Raw genomic sequence first — 18,476 nt, forward strand, 5'->3', positions numbered from 1 at the left:
GCTTTGCAGAGCCAAAGAGGAGATTTGGGCTAAGGGCTGGATAATGACTTTGGGAGTTTTGCAAGAGGTGAGGATGAAAGGCTTGGTTAACCCACATTTCCTCAGCTCTCATTTGTTTGGAGGCATCAGGACCAGCAAATCCCAATCTCTGCCTCGCTGGCAGGGGATTGTCTGCCCGGAGAGCCAGGAAGGCAGGAGGGCAGCCCCAGCTCTGCCAGACCTTCTGCAGGGATTTACTGAACCATGAGAACATCACCAAGCTCCGTTCTGGGGCTCTGAGGAAGGACAGAGCCTGGCTGAGGGCTGTGTGCTGTATTCTCCCCCCTTTTCCAGCACCAAAACTGTCAGCCAGTCCCATCCATTCCCTTGCCCAGTTTTTCCAATTTCTTAAATCCATTTTTCCTGGATAAATTCACATGCATCTAGCTGGGCATGCTGCAAAAATCCACGCCACGAGCAGACTACAAAATCACCTTTCAAAGGAAACCAGAGTGAGGAAAATGCTCTTGCAGCAGGGAGCCCTGTCAGGAGGCAGAGGAAGAAACTGTGGACAGCCCCAGATTAATAAAACACAGCTGGGTTTGACCTGAGTCACCTGCAGCCTGTGCCAAGGTCTGAGCTGGCAAAGCAAATGACCTCGAGGAATTTGCTCTGGAGGGGGAAGCTCTGAGGAGCTGCTGCTGCTGCTCCTTCCCAAAATTCCCAGAATTAAAGAAAGGAGATACTGGTGAGGACGTGTGCCTTGCCTGCCCAGGTTGATGACTCCACGTGGGATTCCAGTGGGGGTGTTGAAGGCTGGCAGAAGTTTCTCCCCAAGCTCCAGAGCTTTGCTCTTGAACACCTGTTGGAAAGGAGGATAAATATTTGATGAAACGAGTCACCCAGGATTCTCTCCCTTCCCCTTTTCCAAACATGTCATAAAACACTGGAGGTGCTGCAGTCTGAGCACCCCCTGTTCCAGGTGTGCTGCTTCCCCTGCACACAAAAAAATCTGAACCAAAAGTCTCACTGAACTTTGGCATCCCTAAATTTCCTCTAAAATCTGCACTGAACCAGCACCCAAAGGCTCAGACTAGACCAGAGCAGCTCAGAACAGCACCCTGTGATCTGAGCTGATCCAAAGAGAGCTCTCCAAATTCTTCCCATTCCCATGATGGCAGAGAACAGGAGGAGCTGAAATGACTGAGTTAAAATCTGAGGAAATCTTTCTAGGCTGAAGCACTGTCAGATTTACAATGTGGGCTTGCCCAGCTCATGTCATCATCTCTTGTTGTAAAAACCCTGATTCCCAAAGAACCATCTTCTCCTTGCAGCTCTCTGCCAAGGAGAATTCGTGGTTTCATGGCTGAGCTGCTCCTTTTCCACTGGAAATGCCTCAGTTTGAGGCTCTCCAGTCCAACTGCAGCTCATGGTGGCTTGCAGCACAAAGCAAGCACACACAATTATTTTGGGACAAACTGATACAAGCACTAATCTTTGCTGCAGAGATTAGTCCTGATCAAGAGAAGCCTCTAAGTGACTTAGGAGATAAAGCACAAGCCTTTTACCTCTAGCCCTGTGGTGGTGGCTCTCCGAAAGCAGGAATTTATTGCTCTAAAAATACAGCACTGAAGAAACCTGAGCTCCCCTGTGGGCTGGCAGACCTTTGATACTCTCACAAGGAAACAGGGGGTTGGTTCAGAGGGGAAGGCAAGAGACAAGGACTGGATTTTGCCTGAATTTCAGCCCAGTGATACTGACTGGGTAAGTGACAGGCACTGCCCCAGCTGCTGAGGGGACTTCAAGAGGTCACTGCTGGGGTTTTATGGTTTAATGTGGCTTCTTTTTGCTCTGTTGATCTGAAACCTGTTGAAGTTGTCACTGAGACAGACTCTGAGTCGGGGCACTGAAGTCTTTGAGAGTTTTCCCTGGAGGGGAATCACAGAAGGAAGTCATTCCTGGAACTCATTTAAAATGCAGCTGAAGTGAGAGAGCTGCTCGTGGATCAATGGTGTCACTGTGCAGGAGCCATCCCACCCTCAGTGCTGGGGCAGCCCCAGAGCTGAGCTCTCAGGCAGGGCCAGCCCTCACTGAACTCCCCTGAGCCAGAGTTTCAGCTCACCAGAGACTCCCAGAGCACAGGAATAATCTCCTCATGTCCCTACAGCTGTAAAATTCCAGCCCGGGCACTTTATCCAACAGATTATGGCATTATGGGCTGGGGAGGAGGGAGGGGAGGGGAAATGAGATCCTCCTGCTTTTCCCAGGGCTCCAGGGGATTCTGGGACACCCAGGCTCTGCATCCCAGGGCACTTGAACTGGGGAATTCCTGCTCCAGAGGGATGTTCAGCTGAGTGTGCAGCACCTGCCCCTCCTCAGCTGCCCTCCTTAGCCCGAGGCAGGATCTGGGATGATGTCTGATGAAATCTCACCCGACTTGCAAGAGAGAGGAACAAGTACAAAGACAAAGATCCTCTGCAAATGGCATTTCCCCGGGGAGCAATGTGTCCAACTGCAAACGTGTCTTGCTAGAATTGCCCACAGGAGGGAAGAACTCTGGCAAATGAGCCATGCACGGTGTGTGCAAGGTAATTATTCCAGGCTTAATTAAAGGAACATTAGTGGCACTTCCATATTCACAAAAACGATGCGTTCAGCCCCTTGTTATGGGGAGTGATGGTCAGGGCAGAGCTGCTGGAGAGCCCCCTCAGCTGTTCCTGGGGACACTGAGAGGGGACACTTGGGGGCACACTCAGGGGATGCTCAGGGGACACTCAGAGGGGACACTCAGGGGGGACACTCAGGAGGGACACTCAGAGGGAACACTTAGGGGACACTCAGAGGGAACACTCAGGAGGACACTCAGGGGGGACACACAGGGGGACACTCAGGAGGGGTGCTCAGAAGGGACACTCAGAGGGGGACACTGAAGAGGGACACACAGGGGACACACACGTGGTATACTCAGGGGACACTTGGCAGGAACACTCAGGAGGGGCACGCAGAGGGGACACTCAGGGGGGACACGCAGGGGGACACTCAGGGGACACACTCAGGGGACACTCAGGGGACACTCAGAGGGGACATTCAAGGGTAACACCCAAGGGGACACTCAGGGGGACACACCTCCTCTCCTGTCAGGTAGTAGGTGGCCAGGAGCCCCCCGATGTAGCGGATGTTCACCTCGAACAGCGAAGCTTCTCCGTTCTGCAAAGACACGAGGACAGCCCTGAGTGCTGGCAGGGCAGAGCCCTCAGCCCCCTGCCCACCTCCCAGCCCTTGGTTTGCTCTGCAGCAATGGGGGGAGCCTGGAGGGAAGAGAAACACTCAGAGTGCCCCACTGACCACCTGTGACAGCCCCTGAGTCAGGCAGGGCAGAGCACACAAACACAATCACACAATCACAGGACCTGCTGAGCTGGAAGGGACCCCCAAGGATCATCCAGCCCTGCCCAAACCCCCCAGCAATCCCACCCTGGGCACCCCTGGGAGCTCTGTCCAAACCCTGCTTGAGCCTCAGGGCCGTGCCCATTCCCTCTGGGGAAAAACCTTTGCCCAATATCCAACCCAAACTTCCCCTGACACAACTTCAGACAGATCACAGCACTCAGTTTCAGGCAGAACTTGTGGGTCTTGCAGTCCCTGTGCTGAATTTCTGGACTATGTGAGCTCCTTGTAGAGAGGCAATATTGAATTAATTTCCCCCTTGCCTCCCTGTGCTGTGCTCCCTGACTCCATGGATCAATCCACAGCATTCACTCCTGTCTTTACAGATCAATCTATTCTGCAGGCCAAGATTAAAAGCTTTTATGAAATCCAGATAAATTATCTCCCAGTTGATTTTGTCCCTTGTTTATCGATTCAGTAACAGACTGAGACCATTCACCAGATTTATCAGATGTGGGCTGCCTTTTATGAATCCATGAATGCCAGTGGTGCCCTCCCAAATGATGCTTCTCTGTAAAGGCAGCTGCAGGCATTGTTCCCGTGGGAGAACCATTCCTCACAACAACTAGACTGGCATTAAACAAATAAAAGTTTAAGCTGCACTTTGGTTTTCACATTCTCTGTGTGTGCCACTGATGAGATGCCATCAGCTGGGGATGAAAGATGCAGGAGCTGCCTCAGAGCATGGCCAGAGCCACAGGAGGGCCAGCAGCCTTCAGCTGCCAGCACTGCTGTGCTGCAGAGCCCCAGCACAGCCTCACGTGTCCAGCAAAGCTCCAGGAGCCCCAGGGAGAAGCACCTCTGGCTGTTTTTAGAGGTGATGCCCTTCCTTCCAAACCCTGGCTCCCTCTGTGCTCCCTCTGTGCTCCCTCTGTGCTGCTGAGGTGTCACACAAGTCCCAGCAGTGACACCAACATGGGGCCCAGACAAGGGGAGCTGGTTTACAACCTTCATCTCATTTAATAAGGAAATCTCGTCTTATCACAGGCAGACATTTACCTGAGATGAAACAGAACTTGTTCTTTGATGAGCAAAATTCCCTTGCAGTGTCTAATAATGAGTGTCTGTTTCCATAAGCCAGACCAAAACACAAGAACCATTAAACACTGAACCTTATTTTCAGGCAGACACGGTGAGGCTGATCTGGTGGCCCCTGTTGGAACCAGCAGAGATTTGGGGTGAATTTCCCACTGTTCCCTTTGGCCTTAGAAAGAAAAGAATCAGCCGAGTGGTTTCTCCTCCCACAGAGCTCCTGGTTTCCCTCCTGGGCAGGACTGTGCTCAGGACTGGCAGTTGAGGTGGCACAGGCAGGCATTCCCAGCAGCTGACTCACCACGTTCAAGTCAAAGCTCTTCTCCACCCACTGTTTGGCTTCTTGGAATTCCTCCTCGAGCTCCATGATGTAGAGGGTATCTAAGGCATCTATCACAGTTGCTCCTCGAAGGCCTCCTGTGTGGCAAAAACATACAGAGGGATAAAATCACAGCTCTGAGTCAGCCCGGGGCTGGGGTGTCTGGCTGGGATCTTCCACCAGGGCTGCTCAGCTCTGCCACCCAAAATTGGACAGGCCCAATTTCCAAAAGCCTGAAAGAATTGTGAATTCTGGAAGAACTCCCCCAAGGAACAGCTCAGGGCCAACACCTGGAGCCCCCAGTCAGAGCTGCAAGCCTTGGCCTTGTTTCCAGCCCTGCCTTGGCCAAAGGGGCTCAGCAGTTCCAGCCTTGGCCATTGTTTAGCTGCAAACCTTCGTTCAGCCTCTGTCCAACCCACTGCCAGGCACAACCTCTGAGAGAATTGGATTTCATTGTGCAAGAGCACCCAAGGCAGGGCTTCGATCCTTCTGTCCTGAGGCAGAGTTCATTTTCTGGGGCACAAATATTTTTTGTTCCATGCCATGACCAGCAGAGACACAAAGCCCAGCCTCTCCTGGAGGCTGAGACCAGGATCTCAGTGAACCTTGAGCGGAGTGGGTGATTTGGGGACCTTGTCCAGCAGCACATCCCTGTGAGCACACTGCCCGTTCCCCAGCAGGTGGCAATGGGACACACTCAGCTGAAGGGAATTCCAGCCAGGAGCCTGGCCCAATGTGTCATTTGTGTAAGAAATGTCCTGCCAGGACCTGTGTGACACACACAGAGCTCAGAGAGGCTCTGCAGGGTGTGGGCACAGCCCCATAGCAGCAGAGATTCCATGGGATCAGGCATGGAACAACCCTGCTCTGGAACAGCTCAGTGCCAGGGGGTCATTTCTGCTCAGGCTTCCTAAAACTCCTCCCGCCAAGGGTGTGAACAACTCCTGACTCAACTCTGCAAAGGCCATCCCAGCCCTGGGCAACTCAGCAACACAAAACCCATGGTGGGCTCCAGTTTGGAGCCATCCCCATTAATCCAGTCTGGGACCATCCCCATTAATCCAAGCTCCAGTCTGGAGCCATCCCTATTAATCCAGTCTGGGACCATCCCCATTAATCCAGGCTCCAGTCTGGAGCCATCCCCATTAATCCAGGCTCCAGTCTGGAGCCATCCCTATTAATCCAGGCTCCAGTCTGGAACCATCCCCATTAATCCAGGCTCCAGTCTGGAGCCATCCCCATTAATCCAGGCTCCAGTCTGGAGCCATCCCAGCCATCCCTCTGGGTGTGGCCCAGGCGTGAGGCTGCCTCTGCACCACCACACACACTCAGCTCAGCTGAGCCACATTCCCACCCACCCCCTGGCAGAGTTTGGGAATCTCTGCCAGCAGAGACTCTTGGATGAGGTTCAGGGTTTGTTTCTGCAGCAGAAGCTCCTCGTACCAACCCTGTCCCCATCACCTCCCTCTCCACAGACTCACTCACTGCTGTGCCCAGGGATTTTCCTGAGACTTATTTCTGTCTGGCTCAGGTCAGTTCTCCTCCTCACTCACAGCCTTTCAGCTGCTCTCCCAAATTCCCCCAGCCCTTCTCTGCACTCTCAGATGGGTTTGGCACTTCTGTCATACCTTCAGTGCTACTTCAATTCCAGTTCTGCTTGAGAGGAAAACCCAGCTGGAAGCACTGCTGTGGCGGGGAGAGGGAGGCAGAGGTGAATTGTGTGCCATCAACCTTTGGTCTGCTCTCACCAAGGGGCAAAGGGACTGTGTGTGATCCCTGCAGCCCAGAGAAGTGCTCAGATCCACCCATTCCTCCTCTCAGCATTCCTCTCCCGTAGGGAAGGATCCTGCCTTATTTTGTTGATGCTACAAGATTGCAGTTTTGACACTTTTCAGCCAGCCAGCACATCATTGCTTTAATAAAAACCCAACCAGGACTTTACTGCTCAACTACAGATTGCTGCCTTTCGGATGCTGTCTGCATCAAAAGCAGGGGCTGTGGGAGAGGAGAGAGGCAGCTGAAACAGCTTCCAGAAATCCATTTATTCCCGCAGGCCTGGGAAATGATCATCTAACTGGAGCCATCTCTGGGAGCGAGGGGTGGATGGAGTCAAACAGTCACTGCAGCAACTGGTGGGCTCTAAAATCAGCCAGGGCTGATGTGGGCCTGGAATGTTTGCCAAAAGCACAGGAAAAACAACAACACCATCTCAGGCAGCACTGCTTTTATCAGCCCTAATGATTCTTCAATATTAACGATGATGTGATTTTTATACACTTCCCTGTTAGCAGGGAGAGACGTGACAGGGAGGCAGGGGAAGCATTTTAAACAGGGAAGGAAGGGCAGTGGCACCTGAGGCACAGCCTGTTACTGTGATATTCTGAGAGGAAAATCACACCACAGGGCTCGGCTTAATTTGATGATATAATCAACAAAAGCTTTTCATAATCTGCAGAGAGACAATGAGGAAAGTTGGATTCGCTCAAGCTAAATGGAGACAAAGAGACAACAAACTCACCATTTTCTGGAATGATTAATTGAAGTGAGCAAAATATTGCTGGAATTGACAGAGCCTTTTATGTTTTTAGCAAGTCAGGCCTTTAACTGGGTGCACTGCTCTGGGGATTGGGAACATGCTCTGCTCACTGCCTGGAGTGGCTCAGCTCTGCTGCCTGTGTTTGACAAAGTGGAGGGCAAACCTCGCTCCCCTGCTGCTTTGTCTTTGTGTCACATCAAACATTTGTTTTAAATATTCCCTCACCCTCTGCATCACAAGGACCTGGGGCTGTGTGTTCTGTACCAGGGGCTGGGCCCTGTTTCCTTTCTTCTGCACCGGCTTTGAAGCAGCTGCAAATGCTCAGTGACTCCTTCCCTGCAGCCACCGGAGCCCTCCCCACGCCAAGAGGGGCTGTGGCAGCTCCAGCCCCAGGAGAGGGATGGAAAGGCAGCTCCTTCCCCTCCTCAGGCACAGGGCAAACCAGCCCTGGCTGTGTCTGTCCCTCACCAGGACACCCAGAGAGTCCCTGACCCCAGCCTGGGACATCTTTGCCCTTCCCTCCTTCCCTGCTCAGAGCAGGACAGAGCTGCCAGAATTTGGTGTGTGCACATCCCAGCACGTTCCCTACAGCACAAACACACCCACCCGGCAGTGCTGACACCCTGACCCCTCCTGCCTGCTTTGTTACACAATCAGCCCCTCTCTGCACCTGCACATTAGGGTGGGAGGGGTGCAATCAAAGGGGAGGCAGCTCGAAACCAAATCAAACCCCTCTCTGTCACTCCTGACTCTTGCTGACACCCTCATCTCGAAATTGCTGCTTTCAGCCTGACTGTACTTGCTCTGAGGGAGTTCTAAAGTGGGAACCAAGAAACCCTTGACAGAAACCCTGCTGGAAGTACCCAGAGCTGGGAGCAGAGGCTTTTGAGCAGGACCCCACATCTCAGACTGTGCCTGTCTCCACAAACTGAAGTATGCCATGAAGACCCCTCCTGATCCTGCCCCAGACAGGCTGGGGTGGGGATACCTTCACCAGGGAGAGGCAGAGTCACTTTGCTGATCCCAAAAGGGCAGATTTAGGGGGATTAGGACCCCCCTAATTAAGAAAGGGACTTTGGGATACACAGCAGCTCCTCACTGCCCTGTGGGAGAGAAGGGCCACAGAATCCCAGATGAGCTGAGCTGGAAGGGCCCCACCAGGATCATTCATCCCCTCCTCGGGAGGAATCCAGGAGGTCTGGGGGCATTTCTAACTGAATGTCACAGCAGCTCTGGTGACAGCGCCTGTGCCCAGAGTTGTCCCCTGAGTGATGATCAGGGGAGAAGAAGCAGCAGCTGATGGGAGCAGACAAAGGTTCATCTCTCCCTGAGCAGAAGGAGGGCCTGTGCCACCCTGTATTTGCTCTTTTGTGCAGCAGAAGAATGGAGAGAGGAGTGTGGGCAACAAGGCAGCTCTGTTCCTGCTCCCACCCACCCCAGGAGCCTGAACCCTGCCACAGAGAGCACTAATGAACATTGACTTAATTAACAGAACGCTGGGGAGAGGTGCTGGGTGGAGAGGAGCTGGCATTGGTGGCTCCTGTGAGGGTTTGGTTTTGGGTTTTTTGTGGGAGATGACTCAGGCTCTAGGAAGAAATGAAAAACCTTGGGGTGAGGCGTTTACAGGGTGGGGATCTACGTGTCCAAGTCCAGACTCACCTGCACCTGCCTCTCCCAACACCTGAACAAGTGGCCCAAGTCCAGCTCTTATCCAGTACCCAGAGCTCAGCTAATGTCAGATTTTCTCCTCCAAAGAGGAGCAGCTGTGATGGGAGGGATGGAGAGTGTTGCCTTCCCTCGCTCCCCTCTCCCAAAATAGCCAACGTGGACTATCACAGGCCAGAGAGGAGACTTGAAGGGCTCCCAGCTGCAAGTCTGCCCCTTGAGAGCCTTAAAAAAAGCTACAAAAGTGATGCTTCAGCAGCCAAGGAGCTACGAGTGAGGTCTGAAATAGCCTTTTCCTCAGGAAGGAGAGATCCTTCCAAAGGCTCTCCTGAGTCCATCACACTCTCCGTGCCTGGGGAGCCACAGAGAATGAGGACCCTGCAAAGGCCCCTGAACCACAGGCTGGACTCTCCTGTCCCACCAGCTTTGCTTTGGGGCCAAGGAACAAGGAGGAGTTCAGGGTGTGCCTTTGGAAAGGTGAACAGGGTGCAAGGATTCCCAAGCAGCAGGAGATGGGAGAATCCTCAGCAGGATCTCCACCAGCTTTCCAGCACTCCCTGGTGTTAGGGTTTAGCTCCAATAAAATTATCCTTTCACAGGCTGGTTTGAGTTTAGAAGGGATCTTTAAGTTCATCCAATTCCAGCTTTCCTCTAGAAAATTCCTTGTGCTGTTCAGAGCCACGTTCCCCTGTGACTGCCCCCAGCTGCCTGCCCCAGGGATGGATGGAAGCCCAGCCTGACCTCAGCCAGCCCTGCAGCAGGCACAGAGCTTGGGGACTCTCATCTCTAATGCCCTCAGCCCCAGGGGGCCTGCTCCTTTATGAAGTTACTCAGTGAACAGAAACCAAATCCTTCATTTCCAACAAAGCCATTTCCAAACGCGTCCAGTAACGCTTTGTGCCAACGCCTCAAACGAACAGCACAAGCCATTAGGAGGATATCAGACCTAATCTTGCATACAGCAGGACTGTTTAAATGCTGCAGTACAGGGGGGGTTCAAATAGCTCTTTGCTAACTTTAATAACAAGAGTTTACAACTGAAAAGCAAGAGCAGAAGGGGGAGGAATTTAGATCAGCGCAATGTAAACCCAGATCAAAAATGAAAGGTCTTGACTCCCACTGTTCTTATGTCAAATCGTATTTGTCAAAACAGAAATTAGTGCTGAAATCTTGTTTGGAATAGAAATGAGGATGCAGTTTCTATGGAACTGGTTATGTTGATGAACTGGTTAACTGCCAAGGCACAAGGGGCTCTGGTTGTCACTGGTTGTTTACCTTCACCTCTTGGGGTACAGGAGGAAAAACACCAGATCCCTCCCCCTGCTTCTGCTGCTCTGAAGGCTTCAATTAAAATCAGTGCCCTGTTCCAGCAGGAGTCTGAAAAATGACCATTTCCTCTCCAAGTGCTGCTTTTTTCTGTCCTTTTTCTCCACGACAGGGCTTGGAGAGCAGCCTGAACTCCTGACATTTATCCCGAGATGTGTGTGAGAAGCCTGGGAGCTGCCTGGGACCGCGCCACCACACAGCTCCTGCCTGGTGGCAAACTGTCCAATTCTGGGAGAAATCCACACAGAGACATTTTTACACAGCTCAGGATTATCTTGGCAACGAAGTAAACTGTGAAAATCACTGCAGCTCCCTGAAAAATCTGCCCTGCAGCCAAGATTTGCCAGTCCCTGTGCGGAGTGCTCCAGGTCAGGCACAACGAGGGGCTGGAGCCTGCAGCTCCTGAGGTGGGATCTGGGTTTAGGCCAGAGCTCCCTCTCTGCTCTAGGCTTTAGTTTCTCCTGCCAGACAAAAAAAAAAAAGAGGAATTTTCCTCAAAGCGTGGAAAGAAAGAGGGTTTAAAGAAAGAGAGCATGATAGAGAAATAAGAATTAATTTATCCACCACATCCGACCTGTCTCTGTTCTTCCCAAGCACCAGCCATCCATCTCCCCTCTGGAATGGTGCAGGAACACTCCCCACCTGGTTATTTCCTAACATTTCCTTGCAGCCCTGTCCCCCAGCACTCACAGCTCACACCAGGGATGGGCTCTGGGAGATAAACTCCAGTACCAGGAGATGCTCTCCAGTGGAAAGTCACTCTGCTCCCATTGCAAGGATCAGCCCCAGATGTCAGGGATCCCCAGGACAGGGCTGGTGCTACTGGTCCAGCTGACAGAAATTAAACAAAAAATCCAAATGGAACTGGGAAATTAGTTTTCTTTTCAGGAAGAAAGAAAATTTCTCATCTAAATCCACAATCAATTCATTACAGTCCTTCAGCTGCCTGTGAGTGGTACCTACTGCAGATGAAGCCAGAAACACCAGACCTGAGCTCCAGCCCTGCCAGTGCCTTATTTATTGAGTTTTTTGTCTGTGAACCTGATAGCTGTAACACAGAGTAACTACATTCCCTTTATTTAAGGCAAACTAAACAAATTACATCTGAGCAACAAGGCAGCAGAAGCGAGAGATGGAGGGGACAAAGAAGTAGTCCAAGAATTAGAAAAGATCTATTTCTTTTTGTATCAGCACATTCTCTTACAGAGTTAGGGAAAAAAAATCCATTAGCTTTGGAGCAACCTCATTTTTCTCTGCTTCCCAAATAAACCACTGCACCTACACTTCAGGGACCTCATCAAAAACCACTTCGTGGCCAAGGTTATTTTCCCATCTTCCTCACATCAATCTTCCTCACTCTCCTCTGCAGGTATTGGTGACAGGGTCACCCCCTGAGGGCTCTCCATGACAGAGCTGCTCCCCTGATGGGCAGCAAAGGGCACCTGGCACAGCCCTGTGGGGTCACGGGCAGCTCTGGCCCTGTCCCTGTCCCTGTCCCTTCACCCACAGGGGGCTCAGGGTGACCCCCTGGGCCAAACCTCACCCCACATCCCAACAAACCAGCCCCCAACACCCCAAAACACAATTTCTCCCCTGATTTCAGTTTCTGTTCTGGTCTCTTCCCCTTCCCCACCTCTGGCAGATTCACAGGATGCTGCTGACCCCTTCAGCTATCAGGGTTCTGTTCTGTTTACTGAGTTCACCTGGCCCTGGAGATGTGGATTTTCATGCAGTTCCAGAGGAAATACTGGATCCACTGGAATTCCATGCATTAATGACCCACAGGACATCACTCAGAGCATGCCCAGCTCTCTGAGCTTCACACCCAAACCAACCCAAGCCCTGGTCCTGAGCACTGCAGGGTGGTAAAGCCACACTTCCCCCGGCTAAGGAAAGGTCAAAGGGCTGATCATTCCCTGCAAAGATGCTTAGGAAGAGCAGAGAATTAATCCTGGAGCACGTGGCTGGGAAGGAGCAGAGCCCAGGGCAGCACAGCCTCCAGAGCTCCATCTGCCAAGCCAGGCTGAGCCTCCCACCTCCAGCAAAGGAACTTTGAAGGCGGGCATGAGGGAAATCACCCAAACATCTGGCTCACACGACAGCTCAGTCTGCTTTCTGTTGTCAACAGGAGAGATCTTCCAGCTTCCTGGGAAGTGCTAATGAATCCCAGCTCCACCTGCAGCACGGAGCAGCCTCAGCATATGGGCTGGACAGGTAAAGCTGGCACCAGACAGGCAGCTTCAAGTGCTGCCTTTTAGGCTGCTATAATCAAATTTAATAGAGAGTGTGTTCCAGCTGGGGAAGAAATGGCTTTTTTTTTGGATTACAAACCACTCATGTTTTTCAAATATCAATTTCCCCTGGAGAATTAAGGCTATCGTTCAAGCTGAAGCAGCAGTGGCAACTCTGCCCTGAGCCAGTGATGGGTGAGAGACACAAAACCAGAGCTTGGGCTCATTTAGGGACGTGGCAAAGGAGGCAGAGTCTGGGGGAGAGCAGTCTGGGGGGAACAGGTTAGCAATATTCTTATTATGCACTGGGAAAAAAAGAGAGAAGAAAGGTGTTCAGCACAAAAATGAATTGCTTGTCACAGCCCCAGCCCCTCAGACAAGGTATTTCCTTCACTGGAATGGGAGAGTAGACATATGATAAGCACCTATTGCCAGCTGATTCTTAAATATTTAATACTTGGCAGCAGCTCCCCAGTTTAATCCTCTTTTCCCCAGTTTCTCCAACCATCTTTCAACATTTAGTGATCCTCCAACCCCCAGCTCTGGTTCATCCCCGCACGACTCCAACACCTCCTGGAGCTCAAAATCCAACTGTTCCTGTTTCCAAGTGTCAGGGAGGAGGGGAGGCTTGCCTGGAGCTGGGAACACAATCCAGCAGAGATGCTGCAAATCCACTCTCCACGTGCCTCCCATCTGTCTCCCGTGACACACGGGCAGCTCTGTGGGCCACGGAGAGCTCCGCAGGAAATTGCAAAGTGATAATCGTTCAAATGCTCCTCTGGGAAAGAGCCTTTTCCTCCTGGTTTTGGGCAGCGGGGCTCAGCTGTTGGCCAGGCAGAGGTAATTACTCCTGACAAAGATGGGTCATTTGACAAGCCAGGAGCACTCCTGGGAGCAGCAGTTCAAGGAGGTTAAGCACAAGACAACAGCTGGGGCAAAACACTGCTGGTGTCTCCCTGGTCTGGATGTTTGAAATTAATTTTGGAGTGGTTAAAGGTAATTTGATTATATTCAATTTATTGCTCCTCCGCAGACCTCCTCGAGGACCTGCAGCATTTAATGTGAGGGGTCCCAACAGGCCCATTAAAACAAACACACACGTCCTACCTGCAACTATTATCCTGCTCTGCCAGAGCCACAGGTAGCAGTTAATGAGCAGAGGCTGCTAATTCACCTCAGAATTCAAAGGGGAGATGCTTCATTATAACAATCAGAAGAAGGTGCCCTTCTGCCTCCCAAACACGCTTCCCAAAAAGTGGCAGATGTGTTATGACAGCTCAGCCTGCAACTCCTGACAGTGATTTTCCCTCAGATCTGATCTGCTCTGGATGGGCTCTGCAGAACAGGCAGCACGTTGGAGCTGGGGCTGTAAAACCACTCATCCCTGCCTGGGTTTATCCACAGCTCAGCCCAGCAAACATCACCTCCCAGAAACGATCTGGTCCTTAACACCAGCCCAGGTGGGAGAGAATTCTGAGATAAAGAAACAAAACCACCCTTTGCCTCCAAGTGAATTAACAGGATTAACTGTGCTGTTCAGTATGAGGCCTGGCTGATGAGCTGAGCTTGGAACCCTCATAATCATCGATGGAAGAATCTAAACACATTTTCCCTGTGAATGCAGCGGGTCAGGAGAATGCAAATGCTCCATTACCATGAGCACAAACACATTAAAGCCACGGCAACTCCATCACTTGGGACCATCTGTCCGTGTTCTTCCCTTTCTCTCCCATATTGTTAAAGTCACACCAACAAGACCCCGGCTGAAAGCCTCCAAATGCTCTCCAGGATGCTGCTTGACAGGATTAGATATCAAAATAATCTCAGCAAATTGGGAAAATAGTCAGGAGCAAGCAGGATGCAACTCAATGAGGCCGTGTGGAGCGTTCTGCCCCAGGGGAAGCACAACGAACCATGAAGCAGAAGGAATAAATGGTGAGGCAGCACTCTTGTCAAAGCCTTACCCAGGCTGCAGCCCTTGGAAATGCAGCTCAAACCAAGGATTTCCAGCTTAAATCAACTATTTCCAGTTCATATCAATGATTTCCAGCTCAAACCAACAACTTCCAGCTCAAATCAATGATTTCCATCTTAAACCAACAACTTCCAGCTCAAATCAATGATTTCCAGCTCAAACCAACGACTCCCAGCTCAAACCAAGGATTTCCAGCTCAAATCAAGGATTTCCAACTTAAATAAACAATTTCCAGCTCAAACCAACAACTTCCAGCTCAAATCAATGATTTCCATCTTAAATCAACAATTTCCAGCTCAAATCAATGACTCCCAGCTCAAACCAAGGATTTCCAGCTCAAATCAATGACTCCCAGCTCAAACCAACAACTTCCAGCTCAAATCAATGATTTCCATCTCAAACCAAAGATTTCTAGCTCAAACCAAGACGTTGCAATGTTAGGAAAAGGCACAAAGCCCACCCCAGGATGAGCAGTAATGTCTCGCACAAGAAAGGGCACCGAGTCTCCTTCCAGCAGCATTTGGAGATCCCGGAGGGAAGCGAGGGCTCAGCAGGAGGAATGTGACCTGCAATTAAAGCTGGGTAGGTCTGAGGCTGCTCAGCCTCCAGGGGAGAAACTTGACAACGTTTTGAAGATGGTGCAAAGAACCAGAGGGTAAAAGCACTCTGCACATCCCCGGGGAAAGGCCAAGGAGGCCCAGCCTGACTCTCTGCAGGAGAAAGGGGTCAGGCACCAGGACAAGCTTTAAACTGAGGCAGAATTGCCAGCCATGACTTTCCAGCCTCGGGAAGGGAAGCACTAAAAGACCCCTCGCTGCTACTTTTGTGTTTTGTTGCTCCCTGAGATGAGTGGGAATTGCAGGTCTCCAAAAAGCCTCCTGGAGTGACAGCAGGGTGACCCCGAGGGAAGGAAGAGCTGCAGAAAATGATTCCTGATGGCTCCATCCCCTGCAAGCCTCTCCCAGAGCTACCTTAGTGACAGAAAACATCACAGCTACAATTTGGGATGTGCACACAAAAGTCAGGAAATTAAAAATGCTGGTTCCCACAGCAACCAGGAGGGAGCCTGCCAAGAGAGGAGGAATGTTCTAGCCTAGGCAAAAGGTGTCAATTTTAATGCCTGAAGGCGACTTCCACTTCCAGCTGCCTGAAGGAGAAGGAGAAGTCCACGAGAGCTCTGCACTCCTGCACGGGCAAACCTTGACTGATCCTCAGGCTCTTTGTTCCTGAATTCCCTCTGTTCCTGGCACAACACAGCACAGGCTGGAGCTTGGAAATGGAGATGAAGCAGAGCAATCAAGGCTGCTGTGAACCCATCCCCAAATGCTGTGATCCCCTAGTTCAGAATTCACAGGGTTTGTGTTTTCCCAGCCCCAGCTCTGTGAGGAAACCACCCCAGTGCAATCCTGTGTTCAGATGAAAGCTCTGTGGAGAGAAACAGGAATAACTGAGGAGTTCTTAATTCTGTGTTTGTGCCTGAGAGGTAAATTCTATCTGTAATGAAATTGGTAGGAAATAACCCCTGCCTTTAGAACTTCCCCTTGAAACGCTTTCATTTTCCTGCACTGAACTTTTTCTCCCTTTTTTTTTTTTCTTCCCCTTTTTGGAGCTGCATATAAAGTGTGGTAGGTGCAGAAGTGGTGTTGGGAATAAAGCATCAGAAGAAGGATGAACAATTTTAGTCAGTCCAAAAAGAAAAAAAAACCTCCCTGTGTTTCACACTGATGCCTCAAGCAAAGGCTGAGGGATTTCCTTGAACTTCCAAAAAAATCCTCTCCAGAGACAGGAACAATCCTGGGAGGCTAAATGGAAGTACTTTGTGAAAGCATAAAGGTCTTCCAGTGACAAATGCCTGCCACAACATTCTGAGCACACAGAGCCAACCCTGGCAGCAGTGACAAATCTGGAAGTTGATGTCCTGTGGGAGGAAGTTAAACCCACTGATTAAGTGAGATAAGGGACTTCTCTCCCCCAAAAAGGCAGCAGAGATGAAAAAAAAAAATCAGAAACAAGCACCTGGAGAAATTACAGAGGAAGAAATTCTGTAGCAGGACCCATTTGATATATGATCTCCTGGAGGTGAATAGAAAAATGTCAAAATCTACCACTAATCCAGATGAATATCCAATGAGATACATAATGAGGGTGGAAAGAACGCTCGGCAGCAGCACAAAATGATGTGATAAAGCAGTTAAGTTCTAAATGTGAAATCCAACACAGCAAAGCCAGTTTGGAACCTGCTTAATCTCTTCAGAAGTTTCAGCAGTGAAAACCAAGTGAATTAAAACCAAAGTAAGTGGGTTTTTGGGGTTTTTTTGCTGTACAGTTTCCATCTCCTCTGCATAAACAAGGGAAAGCTAAAATAGAGAGGGATAAAGGTAAGAAACCCACAAGTCTCAAGATATTTCCAACATTAAAAGGCATAGCTAAAAGTGTATTTTTAAAATAATCTTAAGGTGCTCTGGTTTTTTAAGTAGTTCCTGGCAGTGCAGGGGGGTTGTGTCTGCAAATCCTCCTGGAATAAAACTGGAGCCAGAGGGGGCCAGGCTCTGGGACAGGACAAGAAATGGCCTCAAGTGGTGCCAGGGGAGGTTTAGGTTGGATTTTGGGGAAATTTCTTCACTGAATGGGTTATCAGGAATTGGAACTGGCTGCCCAGGAGTCACCAGCCCTGGCAGTGCTCAGAAATGTGGATGTGGCACCTGGGGATGTGAACACAGGGCTGGTGCTGGGTCAGTGCTGAGATTTAAAGGTCTTTTCTGACCCTAATTCTGTGATTCGGGCAAAAATCTCATAAAGAATCTGACTGCCAGCAGTGGCCAAAAGACACCAGGCCCTGAGCATTCCCAAAAGTCACCTTCAGCCCAAACAGGGCAGTCAGGAGCCCCAGGTCTGACAATTAACTCCCTATGGAATGGTTTGGGTGGGAAGGGACCTCAAAGCCCAGCCCATCCCATGGATCCATCCCATGGATCCCATCCCATCCCATAAGTCCCATAAATCCCATCCCATCCCATGGATCCCATCCCAGCCCACGGATCCCAGCCCAGCCCAGCCCATGGATCCCATCCCATTCCAGCTTATCCCATCCCAGCCCATCACATGGATCCCACAAATCCCAGCCCATGGATTCCAGCTCATCGCATCCCATGGATCCTATCCCATGGATCCCATCCCATAGATCTCATCCCATCCCATGGACCCCATCCCAGGGATCCCATCCCATCCCATGGACCCCATCCCATGGACTCCATCCCATGGATCCCATCCCATCCCATGGATCCCATCCCATGGATCCCATCCTATCCCATGGATCCCATCCCAGTCCATGGATCCCAGCCCACAAATCCCAGGCCATGGATTCCAGCTCATTGCATCCCATGGATCCTATCCCATGGATCCCATCCCATAGATCTCATCCCATCCCATGGACCCCATCCCAGGGATCCCATCCCAGGGATCCCATCCCATCCCATGGACCCCATCCCAGGGATCCCATCCCAGGGATCCCATCCCATCCCATGGACCCCATGCCCAGCCATGGGCAGGGACACTCCCCCTCCCCTCCACCCCACACTCCCTGTGATTCCCAAGCCGTGCCCAGGCCCTGGAGCGGGTGCCGGATGTTTGCTCAAACCAGCTGGAAGTGCCAAACCTCCAACTCAGCTTTTGCTGTGGAGCTGCCACCAAAGGCTCCTAATCCAGAGCTGGATCTGTGAGCAGTCCAACTCCTCCCACTCTCAGCTGGCTGCCTTTTAATCACACGCTCAATATCTCTGAAGATTAGACAATTATTTCCGCATAATTAGTGTCCAGAATGAGGCACAGGCAACATCCATAATGGGGTGCTTAAAGAAAATATTAAAAGAAAGGAAGGAAAAAAATCTTAAAGACGAGCTCAGTGTATTTTAAAATACATCCAGAGCCTGGAAAAAAAAAAAAAAAAAAAAAAAAAGGATAAAAAAA

The 18,476-nt window shown here is 50.8% G+C and overlaps 1 protein-coding gene across 3 annotated transcripts in view; it reads right to left on the minus strand.

Moving 5' to 3' along the window:
- MAN1C1 (mannosidase alpha class 1C member 1) overlaps positions 1-18,476 on the minus strand; it is a gene marked incomplete at its 5' end in the record, with an annotated part of 57,553 nt that overhangs the window by 13,119 nt on the left and 25,958 nt on the right. For all 3 annotated transcript variants that reach the window (XM_083879372.1, XM_083879373.1, XM_083879374.1), the window contains 3 exons: positions 747-841; positions 3,106-3,186; positions 4,760-4,875. In XM_083879372.1, coding sequence (XP_083735498.1) covers positions 747-841; positions 3,106-3,186; positions 4,760-4,875 — 292 coding nt within the window. The remainder of the gene's footprint in view (positions 1-746; positions 842-3,105; positions 3,187-4,759; positions 4,876-18,476) is intronic.

The sequence above is a fragment of the Zosterops lateralis genome (genome assembly GCF_965231275.1).
Source record: "Zosterops lateralis genome assembly, chromosome: 28".
Taxonomy (NCBI): Eukaryota; Metazoa; Chordata; class Aves; order Passeriformes; family Zosteropidae; genus Zosterops; species Zosterops lateralis.